At 38.2% G+C, this 14,514-nt stretch overlaps 4 protein-coding genes across 6 annotated transcripts; 2 read left to right on the top strand and 2 right to left on the bottom strand.

The window, feature by feature from the left end:
• Positions 1 to 15: 15 nt before the first annotated feature.
• LOC106419384 (WD repeat-containing protein 26 homolog) lies at positions 16 to 3,362 on the bottom strand. The gene is made up of 5 exons (XM_013860158.3): positions 3,102 to 3,362; positions 1,802 to 2,611; positions 1,310 to 1,411; positions 594 to 1,223; positions 16 to 500 (listed from the first exon to the last, which is right to left on the bottom strand). The coding sequence occupies exons 2-5, from the start codon at positions 2,579 to 2,581 to the stop codon at positions 270 to 272; spliced, it is 1,743 nt and encodes a 580-aa protein (XP_013715612.2). The 5' UTR covers positions 2,582 to 2,611; positions 3,102 to 3,362; the 3' UTR covers positions 16 to 269.
• Positions 3,363 to 4,810: 1,448 nt separating this feature from the next.
• LOC106419319 (pyruvate kinase, cytosolic isozyme) lies at positions 4,811 to 7,356 on the top strand. Of its 3 annotated transcripts, none has more exons than XM_013860079.3 (4): positions 4,811 to 4,929; positions 5,130 to 5,412; positions 5,762 to 6,223; positions 6,320 to 7,356. In XM_013860079.3, exons 2-4 carry the CDS (start codon positions 5,155 to 5,157, stop codon positions 7,130 to 7,132), a joined length of 1,533 nt encoding a protein of 510 aa, XP_013715533.2. In that variant the 5' UTR covers positions 4,811 to 4,929; positions 5,130 to 5,154; the 3' UTR covers positions 7,133 to 7,356. The 3 variants fall into 3 exon arrangements, with proteins under 3 accessions (XP_013715533.2, XP_022549475.2, XP_048598433.1); XM_022693754.2 differs by lacking the exon at positions 4,811 to 4,929 and adding an exon at positions 4,998 to 5,020; XM_048742476.1 differs by lacking the exon at positions 4,811 to 4,929 and adding an exon at positions 5,017 to 5,032.
• Positions 7,312 to 9,600, bottom strand: LOC125579083 (calumenin-A-like). Its single transcript, XM_048742477.1, has 9 exons — positions 9,085 to 9,600; positions 8,765 to 8,967; positions 8,549 to 8,651; positions 8,405 to 8,470; positions 8,153 to 8,326; positions 7,975 to 8,071; positions 7,747 to 7,887; positions 7,603 to 7,664; positions 7,312 to 7,514 (listed from the first exon to the last, which is right to left on the bottom strand). The coding sequence occupies exons 1-7, from the start codon at positions 9,450 to 9,452 to the stop codon at positions 7,759 to 7,761; spliced, it is 1,140 nt and encodes a 379-aa protein (XP_048598434.1). The 5' UTR covers positions 9,453 to 9,600; the 3' UTR covers positions 7,312 to 7,514; positions 7,603 to 7,664; positions 7,747 to 7,758.
• Positions 9,601 to 9,765: 165 nt separating this feature from the next.
• On the top strand, positions 9,766 to 12,302 carry LOC106419321 (serine/threonine-protein kinase SRK2G). Its single transcript, XM_013860081.3, has 9 exons — positions 9,766 to 10,074; positions 10,252 to 10,326; positions 10,399 to 10,500; positions 10,588 to 10,641; positions 10,942 to 11,034; positions 11,156 to 11,248; positions 11,348 to 11,452; positions 11,541 to 11,639; positions 11,711 to 12,302. Exons 1-9 carry the CDS (start codon positions 9,955 to 9,957, stop codon positions 12,062 to 12,064), a joined length of 1,095 nt encoding a protein of 364 aa, XP_013715535.2. The 5' UTR covers positions 9,766 to 9,954; the 3' UTR covers positions 12,065 to 12,302.
• The last annotated feature ends 2,212 nt before the right edge of the window (positions 12,303 to 14,514 follow it).

The raw sequence follows: 14,514 nt of genomic DNA, 5'->3' as shown, positions 1-14,514 counted from the left end.
TTTAGTGATTGTAAAGACAGTAGAATTGCAAATGTACCATTCAATGATTCACAATCTATGTACAATGAAGCATCAAGAGAAGAAAGAAAAAGAAATAAATGTTGCAATTTGCATTCTTTTCCATGAGCTCATAATTAAAAACAGCTTTTGCCTTCTTTCTTTTGATTCCATTGCCAAAGGAAACAAACAAAAAGAGGTTTGATGAAGAAGAAGAAGAAACAACATAACTGTTAAGTAGATTTAAAAAAAAAAAGAAAACGGTATCATAATCAGTTCCCATTGCATTGGTGAAGCACACCATTACTGCTACTTCCTTGCACTTGCTTCTCCTGTTTATGTGGGTTAATCCGGTTAAGTCCCCATATCCTTATGGTCCCATCATCACTAGCTGAAGCCATCATCTGCAGGTTCGTTGGGCTCCAGCTCACACAGTTAACCGCTCCTGCATGTCCTGGTAGCTCGATGATTAACTTCCCTGTCGATCTGTGCCATATGTATACCTGCAAATCACCAAAACATGAGTGGACCAAATGTCACCAAAACCCTTCTGCCTAAACTGGTTATGTTTTGTGTAGACTCAGGACGGATTATACCTGAGAATCCTCGCTTCCACTAGCGATGAAACCTTGTTCATAGCCACCAAAGCATGATCTGATGAGGAACCGTGAACGCTTGTGGCCTTTGTATCTCGTCACAATCTTGGGATCACCTTCGATACTCCATAGACGTATCTCCTGGTTGAGGAGATTCACCAGCACATATCTGTTGTCATTCGAAAGCGAGAACGATGTAATTGTGTCTTCCTCTTCGATCAACCTCTCAACTGTCGCTTCCCTATCGAACAGAGATATCACAGAGTCCTTGCATACACTCACAAGCCACTTTCCATCATCCGTCATCGCTATGTCTGAGACCTTTTGCGTCCTCTGACCTTTCCAGCACTCCATCTCTCTGCCATCTAAATCCCACATGCAGATGCTTCGGTCTGTCATCCCTGCGATTATTCCTTTACCATCAGCATACCATCCGCAAGAAATGGGACCGACGCCGCTTTTCTCATAAGTGTGAAGAGAGTCTCCTGAGTCAACATCCCAGCGTCTGATAACCTCTTCTGCTCCACATGTAAGAACTTGACTATCATCAGGACTCCATAAGACCGCAGTCACCGGCTTCTGGTGGCCCACAAGTTTATGCTTCAAAGACATATGCCCATTTGCGTTGACCTGAAGAGTAAACTCTTAAGTGAATCAGCAAACAGGTTTCCCCAACTACAATAGGTAACAAATCAAAACTTCTAACAGGTGAGTACCTCCCATATAATTGCAGTCTGATCCTTGGAAGATGAAGCTAAATATTTGCCATTATGCGAGTATTGCAAGAACCAAACTTCATCAGTATGCGACTCCAAGATCTGAACCATTCACGTAGAGAGAGAACTTAACGAATGTGATTTGTCATAAACGCACACAAGCACTGCTAGTCTGACTAAACTACAACATACAAAAACGAGGCCACATAGGTAATTAGATCATCAGAGAAGAACATGAGTACTGCATAGCTATTAGCCAATGACGGAAAAGATATAACCGAAAAAAAAAGAGGTATCAGACTGAGACAATTATCATCTTCTATTGCTTTTTAATGACCTGTCAAGAAAGGGGAAACGAGTGCAGAACATTGTACTGTAAACCCTTCAGCTAATGATATGCCACTCTCCTATAGTTTTGAGAAACTAACAGTCACCATGAAACGACAACATGAAGGTAACAGAAGTAACACTAACAGATCAGAGCAGCCTAACCTGAACAGTCTGAGAAGGAATCTGGTGCTTCCCGCATTGATGGTCAGAATACAAAGACAAATCACTATCCAAAGTATTATGGAAAACACAAGCATCCCGCTGAATATGAAGTGAATTCTCAACTAAACTCTCCAACCTCTTCTCCGGGATTATAACAGAAGCAGGAAGCAAGCTTTGCAGTTCCTCAAGAACCTTGGACCTCGAACTCACATTCTCTTTGCCCGGACCCGACGATATAAGAGAGGAAGCGAGCTCATGAACACGCTTTGTATTAATACGAAGAGGCTCAATCTCGTTCCTCAAGGTGCCAAGCGCATCACCTATCTTATCAAACTTCAAAAGCTCTAAGAACTTTTGCTCTAGTAGCAAGAACGATGCAGCTTTGACATCCTTCTCATCCAACAGACCGATTCTGTGCAACGTGACAACGCTTTCATCCCATTTCCCGTCCCTAACCTGCTCCATAAACGTCTCCACGAAGGAGTGATGCAGAGGGATCCCGGATTCTTCCTCGAGCATAGCCCCGGCTTTACCGTATCCAAGCGAATAAAGAGTCCTAGTGATGATCCTAACGAATTCAGATTTTTTAATGACTCCTTTGGAGCCGATGGTTTCATCATCCCCTTGGGAGGAGGTGAGAGGCCTTGCCATCAGGTCTCCCAAAGAGTTGTTCACACTACTGCTAACTCTAACGGAAGAGTTACTACCAGAGAAGCCGTTGGTTTCTTCGTCGCGTTTAGCACGTTTCAAAGGAGGTTCAGTATCCTCCACAACTCCCATGAAATTCCTAGTTCAGCCCATATAACTAACCTGCAGAGACATAGAAACGAAACCAAGCTTTGTTAGATCCGTTAGAAAACCAAAGTAGTGACCTTTTTTGCCATAATGCCAGTTAAACAACACAAGGATCATACTTGACTAATCAGAGATATGCTACAAAAGACTATAAACTATATAAACACACACACAAAAGGCTCTCAAGTAGATCTACTAGCAGAAGATGGTGATTGCAAAGGAGATTAACATTCAATCCTTCAATTGATCAAAACAATAAAAGAGTTGCACTTTGGTTTGTTTCCTGATCGCTTCACCGATGAAGTAGTGAATCGAGATAAGCCCAATTGATTTAATCACAATTTTCACTTGATTAAACTACACAATTAAACCATAATCGAAACAGTCCACATGGAAATCAAAACCTAATTTTGCAGAATCATGAGCATCGAGCCGGGTGATGAAGATCAATAAACGATCTATGAGGAAAAACAAAAAGTGGGTAAGAGAAAAAATCCAATCTTACCCAAGGAAGAAGCAAAAACCCAGGAAGCAGGAGATAAGGTTTGGCGATGGCAGGAGAGATAGATATGGTTAATGAACACAGCACGGAATAAAATAAATAAATCGGTGGAGATGAGAAAAGCGGTGAGAAGAGAGGAAGGAAGTTCAGATAGAGAGAGAGAGAAAGAAGATGAAAAGGAAAGACAGAGAGGAAGCGACCCAACAACAACAATAAGGAAGATGAAGACACGAAACGTGGCTTTGATCAGCGGCTCCTCTCCTCCCAACAAAGCACTTGCATTTCCCCCACTTTTTTTTAATGTATTTTTTACTCTTTTTTTTTATATAATTGTTGTTTTAACCTAAACCATGGTAAATAAAAACTGACAGTAAAGATAAAAATTCGACTCATTTTTCGTAACAGATTTTATAAAATGATAACAAACTCGTTTTTCAAATGATTGATCTCGAAAGATAAACATTCAGTTGTTTTATGAGGATTGTTATTGCTTGTTCAAAGATCAAAACCAATAATGATGTCATTTTGTATTTGATACGATAGCGTATATCATCTGAATCTGATGACATTTTGCTTGAGTGTTTGTTTTGTTTTTGAATGTTAAAATCAAAGCAAATCAAACCCTCAATGAATATTAAATTTTACATACATTTAAAGATATATATCTCATTTTTTGTTCCTAGGCTCCTAGCAATGCAGCTTCCCTGAATAGACCCCTGTATAGACCCAAAGACATCTACAGAGTGCTTATGTAATAAAAGAAGAGCCTAGCAAAGATCTGTGCACATCTCTTCTATTTTATTGGGCTTAACCTGCCCTTATTTATAAGTTATTGATATTTTCTATAAAGCCCAACATTTTGTTAACAAGCTCAACTAGTGGCTTTCCTTCACCTAACAACTTAATATTAGGGACCGTCATGGACCCATTATGTGTAGGCCCACCATATTCAGGCCCACTTTACCTCTAATGGTATTTAGCTTTTTTTTTTTTTTTTTGAGGATTGTTATTTAACACCTTGAAATTAACTATTTGTTTACAACTTTACATTAGTTAAGGATGTCAATGTGGATAAAAAATAGAGGTTTATCTTAAGATGAGTCATGAATTCATTCAAAACTAAAATGATGCATTATTTTGGATGTTATTTACGAAATATTGATTTACAATAATAACAAAAGAGTAGAATAATTGGCCCCTTGATAAAAGCCAAAAGGGAAAACAAAGAGGAGACATTTAGGAATATGACCATTGAAATTCCCAAAGAACTAAACAAGACTATGTGAAAATGTATTAAAAATCATTTGATGTATCATCAATATACAAAAAGAAACCCACAAATTTAAATGGATACAAACAAACAAAAATTAAACTTAACAAAGTAATAAGAATCACAAATCTCGATCCAGAGCATATTCTTTTGCTTAAGTAACCATGATCGTCACTTACTTGGTGAATTTCTCCCCATTAAGTACTATCAACTAGGAGTGTATAAAGCAAGCATATACAAACCAGTTAAGAAACATAAATGCCTCTAGATTTTATTTATCTTTGCCACTTATGATTTTTTTTTTGAAACACTTATAGTATACTTTTTATGCTAAAAATTACAAATTGGATTCAAAGAATATCCTTTATGAGATATTTAATTTATAATTCGAGATGACGTGGCAGTCGATACCAACTTGGTTTCATAAAAGCGAATAATATATATTTAAGTCCCAAAGGCAAAACCAAAAACCAGGAGAGTCGTAACGCAAGTCCAAACCCGTAAAACAAGCGGCGCTTTTCTCTGCTCCGACACGACAACAAATCCAACATCGGAGCTTAGGTAAAACCTCTCACTCTCCCCTTCTCCAATCTACCCTTTTCATCTTTGTTCCTTGATCCAAATCTCAGACACTCTCCGGTTCCTTGAAAATGTTGTCTGTACAGTTAGTTTGCTTTGGATTTTGAGTAAATCAGATTTGAAAAAAGTTATGTTCTTTCGCTTGTTTTTGTCGATGTATAATCATTCTGTTTCCATTACAGGGGAGAGAGAGAATCGTTGTAAAAAATGTCGAACATAGACATAGAAGGGATACTGAAGGAGCTACCTAACGATGGGAGGATCCCAAAGACCAAGATCGTTTGCACTCTGGGACCAGCTTCTCGCACTGTTCCTATGATCGAAAAGCTTCTCCGAGCCGGTATGAACGTGGCTCGCTTCAACTTCTCTCATGGAAGCCATGAATACCACCAGGACACACTCAACAACCTCCGCACTGCCATGCAGAACACCGGCATTCTCGCTGCTGTCATGCTCGACACTAAGGTAAGAGTCAAAGTCTTTACCATTTTGCAAAGCCTCTTTGTGAAATAGATCCTCTGAACCATAACTGTTGGTTCTTAGTTTGTGCGTTAGTTATTAGTTAAATCTTAGAGTACGGTCTTTGGTTGTTGTTGCTGATGGTTGTATGTTAGAGATCACATGTGTAATTACTTGGTTCAGTCTCAGACTACAAATCAACAAATCTGAGGCATTAGCAATGTTATTGTAACGTCCATGGCTAATGGCCTCACAGTTATATCAATCATTGAGCTTATAAGTTATAACCATCTGATTTTCGACAAGCATGCTTTGATGAACCATTAGCATTTGATTTAGCTTTTTGAATCCGCAGGGGCCTGAGATTCGTACTGGTTTCTTGAAAGATGGGAACCCAATACAACTAAAGGAAGGGCAGGAGATCACCATCACCACCGACTACGACATTCAAGGAAACGAGTCAACTATCTCCATGAGCTACAAGAAGCTTCCCTTGGATGTTCAGCCTGGAAACACCATACTATGTGCAGATGGAAGCATAAGTCTAGCTGTGGTGTCGTGCGATCCCGAGTCTGGAACCGTTAGGTGCAGGTGTGAGAACACTGCAATGCTTGGAGAAAGAAAGAACGTGAATCTACCAGGTGTTGTTGTTGATCTTCCCACCTTGACGGACAAGGATATTGAAGATATTCTCGGCTGGGGTGTTCCGAACAGAATCGATATGATTGCGCTTTCGTTTGTCCGTAAAGGCTCGGATCTTGTTAATGTCCGGAGGGTTCTTGGTTCTCATGCTAAAAGCATAATGTTGATGTCTAAGGTACTTCAGTGTTTTCACTTATGGCGATTGCATTTTATGTATATACTGAGGCATGAGTCTTGACTTCTGTCTTTGGGGTTTTTTTTTTGTTTGAAGGTTGAGAACCAGGAAGGAGTTGTTAACTTTGATGAGATACTGCGCGAAACAGACGCGTTCATGGTTGCTCGTGGTGATCTCGGCATGGAGATTCCTATAGAGAAGATCTTCTTAGCTCAGAAGCTGATGATCTACAAGTGCAACCTCGCTGGCAAACCAGTGGTCACAGCCACTCAGATGCTGGAGTCAATGATCAAATCACCAAGGCCAACTCGCGCCGAAGCCACTGACGTTGCAAACGCCGTTCTCGACGGCACGGACTGCGTGATGCTTAGTGGCGAGAGCGCGGCAGGAGCTTATCCGGAGATAGCCGTGAAAGTCATGGCTAAGATCTGCATCGAAGCAGAAAGCTCGCTCGATTACAACACGATCTTCAAGGAGATGATCCGAGCAACTCCGCTTCCTATGAGTCCGCTTGAGAGTCTTGCATCGTCAGCTGTAAGGACTGCTAACAAAGCGCATGCGAAACTCATCATTGTGTTGACGCGTGGAGGCTCAACGGCCAACCTTGTGGCTAAGTACAGGCCTGCTGTTCCGATTCTGTCGGTGGTTGTTCCGGTTATGACGACTGATAACTTTGACTGGAGTTGTAGCGACGAGTCGCCTGCGAGGCACAGTCTGATATACAGAGGGTTGATCCCTATGTTGGCTGAAGGATCCGCAAAGGCGACTGATAGCGAGTCCACTGAAGTTATCATTGAAGCTGCTTTGAAGTCAGCTACACAGAGAGGACTGTGCAACGTTGGTGATGCAGTCGTGGCGCTGCACCGTATTGGAGCTGCCTCGGTTATTAAGATCTGTTTGGTGAAGTAAGATTCTTCAAAAAAAAAACTCAAATATTGGCTCATGATGATTGTTGGTAATCATAACTGAGAGTTAGTTTTCGTTGCATGAAATAAAGAAAACAGTGAAATGTTAAGACATCTCTTTCCTTTTTTTTCTCTTTCGTTTATGGCTCAGTGCCGACTTTTGATGCTATAACACTGATTCTCTGCATAAGCTTTGCTTATATAAGATTAAAAGCTTTAAAGGTGTTACTAGGAAGAACATACAATAATCGAGAAAGTCACGTATAGTTAACGCATAACGACTGAACTAAATCCAAAGACAACTATGTTTCTTTCACAGATGTTTTGAATCATAAATACTCTTCTAACTTCAGCTGACCAGCCGTGGGAGAGAACATCATTGCACTCTGCAGTATAAGAGAAGCAAGGAAAGTGAGGAACAAAGGGATTATATAGAAGATTAGTAAACAAGGAACCTGATGTAACTAAGATCACCTGTTTTGAAAGGGATGTTCCGTGAAGTTATATAACGTGTTGCGCCTAATGTTATTCTTCCACTGTTAGGAGAATATCAGTTAGTGTCTGAAATGTGAACATGCTTAGACAGAAACTGAATAATGAATCCAGGGTTGTGCTTACTCCATCAAGAAACTAACGAAACTCATCATGGAGGCCATAGTCATCATCAGTGTCATCTTCATCAAAGATGGCACTATAGAAAACGTAAGGATGCTCAATCATCTCTGCCAAAGTCAGACGTCCATCTTTGTCTGAATCCGCCTGGATTATCAGAGAAAGAGAGAGAACAATAAAACATGGACCAATTCAACAGCTAAACTAAGCCATTTTGTTCTGAAACTGATGTACCTTTGATATAATATAATCAGCTTGTTCTTTTGCGTAATAATGCTCAGTAGGATGGATTTTACTGATAACGGGAAGCAATTCAACATCCGATAAGTACCTGCAGAGGAGTGAATGGGAGGAAGCTATGTTAAGGAATGCATGGTCTTAAAAAGAAATGTGTGCTTTTAAATGAAGTTACCCGTCACCATCTTTGTCAAGCTGAGCAAACAACTGCTTTGCTGGGCCTTCAGGCAAGTCATGATAAGGATGCGTAGCATTGAGATTGTCTTCTTCGTAGCTCCTCACAGCGTCAAAGAGACCGTGGAAAAACTCATCGAAGCCGATCTTACCATCTTTATCTGAATCTCTTTCTCTGCAAAAGAGATGAAAAGAAGGGTTATTTATAAGCTATTCCAAGGGGCAAAAGTAACATATGACTACAATACAGTACCTTACTTCCTCCTTGCATAACCATAGCAGCAGCTTAGGGTTCTTGGTATCAGCAGGATGAAGAAAGCTATAGGGAAAGAATTAATGAGAAGAGATTTTTCCTTTAAAGGTTACTTCTAATCTAAACGAGAGGGAAAGGCTTTACTCGTTGAACTCAGTTAAATTCAGCAGACCATCACCATTTGCATCAGATGCATTAAAATGCTCCTCCTTCCACCAACCAATGTCATACCCAAATGAATAGTTACCTGCAAATTTTTCAAAAAAGAAGGATGATATCATGTACTTAATCTGCATGATCATAGCAAGTAGCACAGATTCTAGTCAGTGAGAAAAGAAACAGGAAACTGCTCTTACTCACCCGAGTCGCGAGCCCAAGAGGGAGGTTCATACTCAGAGAAAGAAATGAAACCATCCTTGTTTCTGTCATGAACATCCATGTCTCTTTGACTCCTGTGCATGACCTCCTTTGCAGAAGACTGCACATTCCATTCAGTCAACTCACTCTCAGTCACATACCCATCAAGGGGAGAAACATCAATCTTCGGAAACAAGGATATCAACCTGCAAAAAGCACCAATCAAACTTGCAACTACTAAGTACTAAACCAAATCCTTCTAGCTATATCCTAAAAAGATCACAAAGGAAACTAAAGTATGCATTTTTAAAGTATCACTGAACCTATCGGTAACATTGAACTTCTCCTCATCATTCAAGTAATCCTCAGCATCCATGAACTCCTCCCACTCAGGCTGCGACTCTTGACCAGGCGCAGGAGAAGCTAGCTCGGGGTGAGAATGCTCAATGTACTGCCTTTCCCACTCCTTATCCTCGCGACGGCGCTCCATGTCAGCAACGAGAGGATCAAAAGGGATTGGATCGTGACGAGTGGGTTTGAAATTGAAAGAAGAGCGGAGTTTGAGACGGTGATGCTGGCTGTTGTGACCACCGTTGTGGTCGTGGTGGCTCTTCTTCTTGGGAGAGTAAGAGACCAGGAAGAGGACGAGGATCCCGACAGTGATGTATAGTATCACCGAAGCTTTACCCATGTCTTAAATCAATCTCAGCTTTAGACACAAGTTGAGAGCTTTTTTACACTGTCTGAAAGTGAAGTGGAAGAAGATACTAGATCTGTTGAAAGATTGAGTCTTTGTGAATACATTTATGATTTAGCTTCGAAAGATTTGACCTTTGAGTCAAAATAAGTATAATATATAGTTTTTATTTAACTTTAATTAAAGTCACTATTAGCCATACGCAGCTAATTTGTCTGTTAAGCAAATAATTAGAGAGGAAGATTATTGAGAATCGAGCTCACCTTCCACGTGGTCCAATCTACTACAATCTCCTACCTTAACGCCTTCATCTATGCACACACACACACGCACACACGTGGATCGATCTCACCATATCTTATCGATTCAAAAGTGCTTTGCTTTCTCATTCGAAATCGCTTTTTTTTTGTATCAGAATCTATCCCGTGATCTTGTTCGGTTATATATATATAAGTAGAAAGATACTTAGAATAATATTCGATCATTGATTTGGAAGATGGATAAGTATGAGGTTGTGAAGGATCTGGGAACTGGGAACTTCGGTGTGGCTCGCCTTCTAAGGCATAAGGACACCAAAGAGCTTGTCGCCATGAAGTACATCGAGAGAGGCCGAAAGGTCGGAACTTTCCTCTCTTCTCTTTCTGTTTTTTGAAAGTTTCAATTTGGGGTTTAGGATTTTTAGGGGTTTTGATTTTACTTATAGAAAGTATGATCTTTTGAGTGAGATTTGCTGGAAAAGGTGAGATATTTGGGGTTTTTATGATGATGATTTGGGGTTTTGATTGTTTTGCAGATAGATGAGAACGTGGCTAGAGAGATAATCAATCACAGATCACTTAAGCATCCTAATATCATCCGCTTCAAGGAGGCAAGTTTTGTTAATTGGGTTTTTTTAGTTACCAATGAGCTGTCTTGGGATCTTAGTTTGAATTGGTTGCAGGTGATTCTGACACCTACACATCTTGCCATTGTGATGGAGTATGCTTCTGGAGGAGAGCTCTTTGAGAGAATCTGCACTGCCGGTAGATTCAGTGAAGCTGAGGTCAGTTTGAGCTCTCTGTTCTTTGACAATTTTTTAAAATTCTCTATTTGTGGTTTTAAGTTTTTTTAAAAATCTTTATCTTTTCAGGCTAGGTACTTCTTTCAACAACTGATCTGTGGGGTCGACTACTGCCACTCCTTGGTATGTATATTCATTAAGCCAAAAAGTAAAGTTTCCTGATGATGTATCTGTGAATAAATATCAATGTTTTTAGTGAATTAGATTCTTTGTGTTAAAGAGTTTGAAGTTAGTCCTTCAATATTTAATTAAAATGAAATGACGTTTAGATGTTTTGTGTCTTTTGCATGGGTTTCTGTGTCTTGATTGGCCACTCTTGATGCTTTGTGATGCTATTTATGGGACTTGTTTAGAATCTATGTTTCATCAGCTGCATAGCATGTACTTAGTACTTACTTCTCCTCTCTATTTTCTTCTGTGCAGCAAATATGCCACAGAGATCTGAAGCTTGAGAACACACTGCTTGATGGTAGCCCTGCTCCGCTTTTGAAAATCTGTGATTTTGGTTACTCCAAGGTGTGTGCACTCATTCTTTTCCCTTTTCCTTCGTTGCTCATTCGTCTCAATCCTCAATCCATTACAGATAATAGATTATCATGATCTACTATTCATTCGTCCCTTATTCTTTTTTGTGTAGTCATCTATACTACATTCGAGGCCTAAATCGACTGTTGGAACTCCAGCATACATAGCACCTGAAGTTCTTTCCCGTAGAGAATACGATGGCAAGGTAGTACACTGCTCATGTCTTTGTCATACATATCAATTTTATCATTAACACATGATTAGACTGGGGTTTTGTACTTATATGGCTGCGTTGTTTTTGTAGCACGCGGATGTGTGGTCATGTGGTGTAACCCTTTATGTGATGCTGGTTGGAGCTTACCCATTTGAGGACCCTAATGATCCAAAGAACTTCAGGAAAACAATCCAAGTAAGTAACTCCATTTTCTTCTAAACTAACTCTTCTTATTGCTCCATTGTGTCTCAATGATGTAAACTTCAAATGAATCTTCTTTCAGCGTATAATGGCTATACAATACAAGATTCCGGACTACGTTCACATATCTCAGGAATGCAAACACCTTCTCTCTCGCATATTCGTCACTAACCCCGCCAAGGTACCTTTGAAAGCTTATATGTTATAGGAAGATGTTGTTGTGGTTCTGACTGTCAATGATATATTTGACAGAGAATCACGCTTAAGGAGATCAAGAATCATCCGTGGTACTTGAAGAATCTGCCAAAGGAGCTGCTGGAGTCGGCTCAAGCGGTGTATTACAAGAGAGACAACACCAGCTATTCTCTTCAAAGCGTGGAGGACATAATGAAGATAGTTGGTGAGGCTAGGAACCCAGCTTCTTCTTCAAGCATCAGCAAAAGCTTGGGATCAGGTGCCGGGGAAGAAGAGGAAGAAGAGGACGTTGAAGCTGAAGTGGAAGAAGAAGTGGAGGAAGAGGAAGAAGAAGATGAATACGAGAAGCATGTCAAAGAGGCACATTCTTCTATTCAAGAGCCTCACGAAGCGTTAAAGGAAAAAAAATGATCACCTACATCATCAACGTTGATCTTACAAAGCCAAAGGGTGTAAACTACTTCGTACATGCTATTTCAGTTTTTAGATTTGATTTCTGAAAACATTTCTCGTTTTAGTCAACTGTCTCTAGTGGTTCTCAATAAATGAACATTGATACTCGAGCAATGCTGTCAGTTCTTCAGAGAGTGGTTATGAAACATAAGGGTCAATTGTATTGAATAATAAAAGTTATGTCTTTGTTTGCAAATAGCAATTTTTCAAGGGTAATTTAGTGATTATCCTACAATATACATCTCAAAGCAAAAGGATTAAACAGCGTCACGTTTTTTTTTCACATTCTCCTCGCTTCTTTACATTTCCAAACCATGGTGAAAACTAATTGCCATTTCGTAACATTTTTTACAGCATTAACGACTAAACTACACGCCGTTTATTTTCAAATTGTTTTCATTTTTAACACATGTCCTACTCAAATGATATATCAATTTCAAGCTTATTTAACCAGCATTTCTATTCCCACTACCAGCAAAGTGAAACGTTTATCTACATTGTTCATATTGTTTTCATTCAACAATTTTTCGGTTTTAGATTATGAACTGATAGGTGTTCAAAAAAAAAAAAGATTATGAACTGATACCTTTCTAGTAAAACAATATCCATTTGAATTAGATTATTGGGCTAACGTCATTTATTGAAAGATAATCTTTTGTTCTAACTTTTTTTATTTTCATAATTTCCTCTTATTTTCTGCTCAAAATTTGCATATGTTTTTCTCATGAATTATTTATTGTTCATTTACATATAACTTTTAAAGAAATTTCAAAACTAAGCATTTTAAATATGTAAATTAAATTAATATACATATATATATATATATATCAATTACTTTTCCTTTACTCACTCAGCCTTACGCCAAAATGTGATTACTCATAAATGTATAAACTTTCATTGATCGAAGACTAACCAAATACAAGCAACCAAAGGCAAACCAAATCCATAGCATAAACATGTGTTTTGTGCAAAAGACATAGATTTACTCACTCAGCCAAACCGCGAAGACATTGATTTACTCATAAAGATACAAGCTTTCAATGATTGAAGTTAAAAGTTACATTCTTGGTTTTTTGTTGTTTTTTGTTGTTTCTTTGCCTCCGCGTTTTTCAGTTTGTCATCGTCACCATCACTTTCAGATCGGAATAGTATTATTTGAAGCTATATGTATGCCAATGAATCACAAATTCAAAGAGAACCAAACTTCCAAACATGAGCTATGAAATATCAATTTTAGTCACAGTTAAAGATTTTTCTTCAGTTTATATATCTCTCATTTAATCTTTCAAAACTGAAAATCAATGGATGAATTAGGGATTGTGTTATATGCTACATGAATAACGATTAAGTTAAATAAGTAACCTATTTTATAGCATCTAACCAATTATGTATAAGTTAAGTCCAATTATTTTTGGACATCTCACCAACAAGTTTAAAAAGCGTCTAAAATGTTTGATAAAATCTAACTAAAACATAGTTGCTAATGATTAAGTTATCATGGTTAACTATTAAAAAACATCTAACAAACTTTGTATCATATGAACAAAAATATTTTGTAGCAAAAGAAGTTCAATGCTAACCTTTAACTTAAGATGTTATAGAAGTTGTTAGTGGATAACTTGTTTATCATACAAATATATTTATCATGTAACAATATCAATGGTCTCAATGTTATATGTTATTTACCATGTAAACAAATATGGTAGATGTAACTTATTAGTTTACTTATCATACAATAATCATTAACCGTTAAAAATATAGAAGTTAAACAATTAATGGTTAAGTTAGCCTGATAATCTATTTTGTAGCATTTAAAAAAACTTATATAGCTAACTCAAAATATTTATAAATATCATATCCACATATTTTGAAAAACGTTAGCATGTTTTCTAAGAGCTAAAAAAACATGTATCGGTTAATACAATATGTTACATAGAAATCTACAATCATATCAAATTACATTTGGAAACATATATAGACATTTTCAAATTACGGCACCAAATCGGTTGATAAAACTAACTAAACACGTACTTGATCACAAGGTTTAATTTATAGCATATAATCAAATATTGATCAGATAAAAAAAACTTAGTTATAGCATTCTCGTTTCAGTTAATTGTCTCTAGTGGTTCTCAATAAATGAACATTTGTGATACTCAGCAATGCTGTCAGATCTTCAGAGAGTGATAATGAAACATGAGGGTCAATTGTATCGAATAATAAAAGTTATGTCTTTGTTTGCAAATAGCAAATTTTCAAGGGTGATTAAGTGATTATCCTACAATATACTACATCTCAAAAGCAAAAAGAGCGAACAACGTCACGTTTTTTTTTCACATTCTCATTCTTCATTACATTTCCCAACCGTGGAGAAAACTACTTGCCGTTTCCTGCTACCGAAACGACAT

The sequence above is a fragment of the Brassica napus genome, chromosome A10, assembly GCF_020379485.1.
Source record: "Brassica napus cultivar Da-Ae chromosome A10, Da-Ae, whole genome shotgun sequence".
NCBI classification, from domain to species: domain Eukaryota; kingdom Viridiplantae; phylum Streptophyta; class Magnoliopsida; order Brassicales; family Brassicaceae; genus Brassica; species Brassica napus.
The sequence above is the reverse complement of the archived record's forward strand: the minus strand, read 5'-3'. Positions and strand labels throughout refer to the sequence as shown.

Excerpts from the sequence above, each read along its gene's own strand:
- LOC106419319 (XM_013860079.3), top strand. The coding sequence starts at position 5,155 with ATGTCGAACATAGACATAGAAGGGATACTGAAGGAGCTACCTAACGAT. Across the intron at positions 5,413-5,761 it reads CTGTCATGCTCGACACTAAG|GGGCCTGAGATTCGTACTGG; the intron begins GTAAGAGTCAAA and ends TTGAATCCGCAG. Across the intron at positions 6,224-6,319 it reads GCATAATGTTGATGTCTAAG|GTTGAGAACCAGGAAGGAGT; the intron begins GTACTTCAGTGT and ends TTTTGTTTGAAG.
- LOC106419321 (XM_013860081.3), top strand. The coding sequence starts at position 9,955 with ATGGATAAGTATGAGGTTGTGAAGGATCTGGGAACTGGGAACTTCGGT. Across the intron at positions 10,501-10,587 it reads GTAGATTCAGTGAAGCTGAG|GCTAGGTACTTCTTTCAACA; the intron begins GTCAGTTTGAGC and ends TTATCTTTTCAG. Across the intron at positions 11,640-11,710 it reads TCGTCACTAACCCCGCCAAG|AGAATCACGCTTAAGGAGAT; the intron begins GTACCTTTGAAA and ends TATATTTGACAG.
- LOC125579083 (XM_048742477.1), bottom strand. The coding sequence starts at position 9,452 with ATGGGTAAAGCTTCGGTGATACTATACATCACTGTCGGGATCCTCGTC. Across the intron at positions 8,652-8,764 it reads CTCTTGGGCTCGCGACTCGG|GTAACTATTCATTTGGGTAT; the intron begins GTGAGTAAGAGC and ends AAAAATTTGCAG. Across the intron at positions 8,327-8,404 it reads TTATGCAAGGAGGAAGTAAG|AGAAAGAGATTCAGATAAAG; the intron begins GTACTGTATTGT and ends TCTCTTTTGCAG.
- LOC106419384 (XM_013860158.3), bottom strand. The coding sequence starts at position 2,581 with ATGGGAGTTGTGGAGGATACTGAACCTCCTTTGAAACGTGCTAAACGC. Across the intron at positions 1,224-1,309 it reads AGACTGCAATTATATGGGAG|GTCAACGCAAATGGGCATAT; the intron begins GTACTCACCTGT and ends TTTACTCTTCAG. Across the intron at positions 501-593 it reads GTGGAAGCGAGGATTCTCAG|GTATACATATGGCACAGATC; the intron begins GTATAATCCGTC and ends GGTGATTTGCAG.